The 3,822-nt window shown below is 66.3% G+C and overlaps 1 protein-coding gene across 1 annotated transcript; it reads right to left on the bottom strand.

The window, feature by feature from the left end:
* Positions 1-635: 635 nt before the first annotated feature.
* On the bottom strand, positions 636-3,261 carry H696_03883 (hypothetical protein; the record flags this gene model as incomplete). Its single annotated transcript, XM_009497744.1, has 4 exons — positions 636-1,096; positions 1,232-2,279; positions 2,436-2,979; positions 3,101-3,261. The coding sequence occupies 4 exons, from the start codon at positions 3,259-3,261 to the stop codon at positions 636-638; spliced, it is 2,214 nt and encodes a 737-aa protein (XP_009496019.1).
* Between the last annotated feature and the right edge of the window lie 561 nt (positions 3,262-3,822).

The following is a 3,822-nucleotide window of genomic DNA, read 5'->3' as shown; positions in this document are numbered from 1 at the left end:
CGGCATAGTGCGGCCGCCCCCTCCGGCGTTCGAAAACCGAAGGTGAGAAGGGGGCGGGAAAGGCAAAGGGCCAGGAACCCCTGGGGGGATAGCGAGGAGCACACACACACACACACACACACACACACACACATCACCCTGAGAGGGAGAGAGAGAGAGAGAGAGAAAGCGCAAGGGAGGCACAGGGTTTTGGGTGCCGCCGGGAGAAAAGAAGGGAACGCGACAAAAGGGAGACGGCGAGAGGAGGCCGCGATAAACAGGCATGTGTGGAGAAAATTGTAGGTGTATATGATATGGAAGAGGGGAGAGACAAACGAGGTGGAAGGCGAAGGGGAGGGGCACGAGGGAAGGAGGCACATGTTGACATTTCACCGAGGGGGGGGGAGGGGGGAGGCGGTGACCCAGATGCCCGGGGAGGGGCGGTTGCCAGAACACGCGCACCAGCGCCTTCATGTGTCCTTTCTCGCGCTGTGAGGGGCTCCCCCCCCCCCCCCCCCCGGGCTGGACGCTCCCTGGCGCGGCCACAGCTCTTGCCCCTTGTCTGCCCCCGCGGCCTTTTGCTCTTTCTTTGTATCTTTCCCTCCTGCCCTGTCCCTCGCTCTGCGAGAGCCTGGAAAGGGGAGCGAGGACGAGGATCAGTGGAAAACCTTGACGATGGAGTCGGCCCCTCCCGACACGAGGAGGATGTCATCATCGCCAAGCCCGGTGCTGCCCGGCCCGGGCAAACTGTGCGCCAGGCAGAGAACCGAAGACTCGTACTTCATCCGATGCGCGGTCAACTCCTGCGTGCAGCGGACGGTCACGGCATCGAAGTCAGTGGGGCCGAATTTGGAAACGGCCCCCCGCAAGGCATCCTCCGGCAGGCCATTGATGTCCCATCCGCGGATGGACCCATCATGCCCTCCGGACACGAGCCGCACGCCGGACGGGTGGATGGACAACGTGCGCACGGCATCCCGGTGGGCAACCACCGAGTGCAACAGGGCCCCGGTCTGGGAGTTGAAAATGCAAATGCGCTGGTCCTCATGCGCCGTGAAGACCAGGGGGAAGTCGGGGTGCGCGGCCAAACGGTTGATCTGGCTGTTGGGCGTGCCATCTGCCGGGGGGGGGGGGGGGGGGAGGGACCGGGGACAAGGGCACCCGGAAATGCGGCGTGTGAGGACCGAAGAAAGAGCAGCAGGGCGCGCAAATGGAAGAACGCGGGCCGGAAGGACGACACATGGACACGCACCAGTGGTACCAACCGACTCGAAGGACAGGCTCGGCGCACCGCCCTGGCAGCCGAACACATGGACGCTGGCATCCACATAGGACACCACAATGTCGAAGGAGTCGGGGTCCGAGGCCTTGCCCGGGGCACTCGGGGCAAAGTCCACCGAGGTGGGCACCGACTTGGTCGGGCTGCTGATCAGGGTCTTGAGCATGAGCTTCGGATCGGAGTCAGTGTACTTCCAGATGCCGACCGTGCCATCGGCGCAGGCGGTCAGCACCACCCGCCGCCGAGGACAGGACCGGATGTCCCAAATGGCATCACGGTGCTTCTTCGACACTTCCAGCTGCTCAACCGGCTGGAAGGGCCGGGTCTTGTCGTGGGCCAGGTAGATGTTGCGCGGGATGCTGGGCGGAAGTTGCCAGCGGTAGACCGTGCCCCCGAGGCAGGCCGAGAAGAGGAACACATCACCGCCGACCGGGACCGTGGTCAGAGCCAGGACCGGGTGGCTATGCCCGCGGAAGGTATAGCACACGACCGGGGTGTCACTGGAGGAGGAGCTCTTCGACGAGGAGGAGGAAGAGGACTTGCCCGGGCGAGACCAGAGCTTGATGGTGCCGTCTTCCGAGCCCGACAGGAAGGACGGAACCGTGGGGTTGTACTTGGTGGCCAGGGGGAAGGGCACGAAGTCCAGGCAGAGAATCCCGTCATAGTGCCCGCGCAGGGTGGACCGCAGGCGCCACTGTGGGCTGGACCCCGGTGACCGGGACATCTCGGTGGGCCGAGTCATTTCCTTGGACAGGTTGCTGAGGACGCTCTCCAGCGAGCTGGTCGGCATCTTGGAGCTGGCCGCCAGCGGGGAATCCGGCTGCCCGATCTCCGAGGGGGGCTCGAACAAGGAGGAGAAGGGAGACGCCAGGGAGGCGGAGGACTCGCGCGAGGAGCTCCGGCTCGAGCCGCGCGATGCCTTGCCCGACATGGAGGACGCCCCCTGCTGGGTGTAGCCCTTCATCATGCGTGAAAGATCGCTTGGCGACATGCCGAAAGTGGCCATGGCCTCGCGCTCGAGCTGAGAGAGAGGGAGGGAGAGGGAGAGGGAGGGAGAGGGAGGGAGAGAAAGCGGGGAGGGGGTACATGATGGGAGGTTAATCCGTAGTGAGGGCAACAAGGAGGGGGGCGGAGGAGGAGGAGGAGGAGAAGACCGGGGCAGGGAGCAAGGACACACCTCCTCGTCGGTCATCGGGGTCGGCTCGGTGGGAGTGGTGGCGGTGGGCGGGGCGGCCTGGGCATCGCCACCGGCCGCCGAGGCCGGCGGATCGAAGAGAGACACCAGCCCGGACGAGGGCGGCGGGGGGGAGGGTGCCCGCTCGGTGGGAGGGACAGCCGCCGCGCCGGGTGCCAGATTGGCAGCCGTCGGGGGTTCCTTCAAAAGCGCCACCAGAGAGTTGACATCGGCCACGGGGGCGGCCGCCGCGGCCGAGGGCTGGCTCGTGGGCTGGGCCGCCGGTGGGGCGGACGCGGCCGACGACTGGGCAGTGGCCAGAGCCGGGCCCTTGGCCGCGGCACTAACCGGAGCCGCCGGGGGGAGGTGCGTCGGCGGCGCAAAGCCAAGGGCATGTGGCTGGGGCAGGCCGCCTGCGGGCGGAGCCGCAGCCGCGGCCGATGGAACATAGTTCGAGGTGGTGAAGGACCCTGTCGAGCCGGGAGGCGCGGACCTCAGCGGGGCAAACGAGAAGGAGTTCTCCATTTGGTCGATCTCCTCAAGATACCTGGGGGAGCCGGAAAGGGGAGGGCGGGGGGGGGGGTCGGACAGGCGGGAACACGTTAGATCCGTGAAAAGGAGGCAGGGGCCTGCGGAGCAAAAAGGCTCATGCGCGGCATGCATCGTACTTCTGGAGAAGCTGACGGCTGCGCTGCGCCAGGGAGTCGGTCGAGCTGCCGGTGCTGGCGGCAGGTGAGTCAAACTTTTGGAGGGGGCACGGGGCCGGACGGGACGGGCCCCCGAGCGAGGCGCCAATGGAGGCCCCGAGAGAGGCGCCAGGAAGATCCATCGAGAGGGCGCCAGCCTCGGCACCAGCAGCACGGCCAGTCGAGCGGGACCTGCATAAGGAGCGCGCGAAGCCCGATGCGGAGCACGCAGCGAGGGGGGGGGGGGGGGGGGGAGTGGGAGCAAGACACTACATTCAACGGGCATCGGTGTGCAAACTTTGTGATGTGTATTAAAAAAGATCGGATGGGGGGGGGGGGGGGGAGGCAAAGCGCAAGCGCGAAAAGACCGTCCCAAGGATCGATCTAGAATAAATCGCCCTGAGGATCACATGTTCTGTGTCCCGTACGGGGCGCCACTGCCACATGACGGTTTCGGACCAGATGCCACCGGATCGCAGGCCCTTCACCCCCGCCCCTGCCGCGATCTGGCCTGGGGGACTGGTTCTTCTCCGCCGCCCCCCCCCTTCCCGGGGACTCTTGAGCCGGCCTCCATGGCGCAGGGGCGCATGTGCTGCTGAGGCTCGGGCTTCTCGTGTGCTTCCCGCGTGCTTCCCGTGTGCCCGGAGAGCCGGCGATAGCTCGCCAGACCCCCTCGGTGTCTTTCTCTTCTTTTCTTTTCCCAC

This window comes from Fonticula alba (genome assembly GCF_000388065.1).
Source record: "Fonticula alba strain ATCC 38817 unplaced genomic scaffold supercont2.6, whole genome shotgun sequence".
Classification (NCBI taxonomy): domain Eukaryota; order Rotosphaerida; family Fonticulaceae; genus Fonticula; species Fonticula alba.
This window is presented reverse-complemented; position numbering and strand designations above follow the sequence as displayed.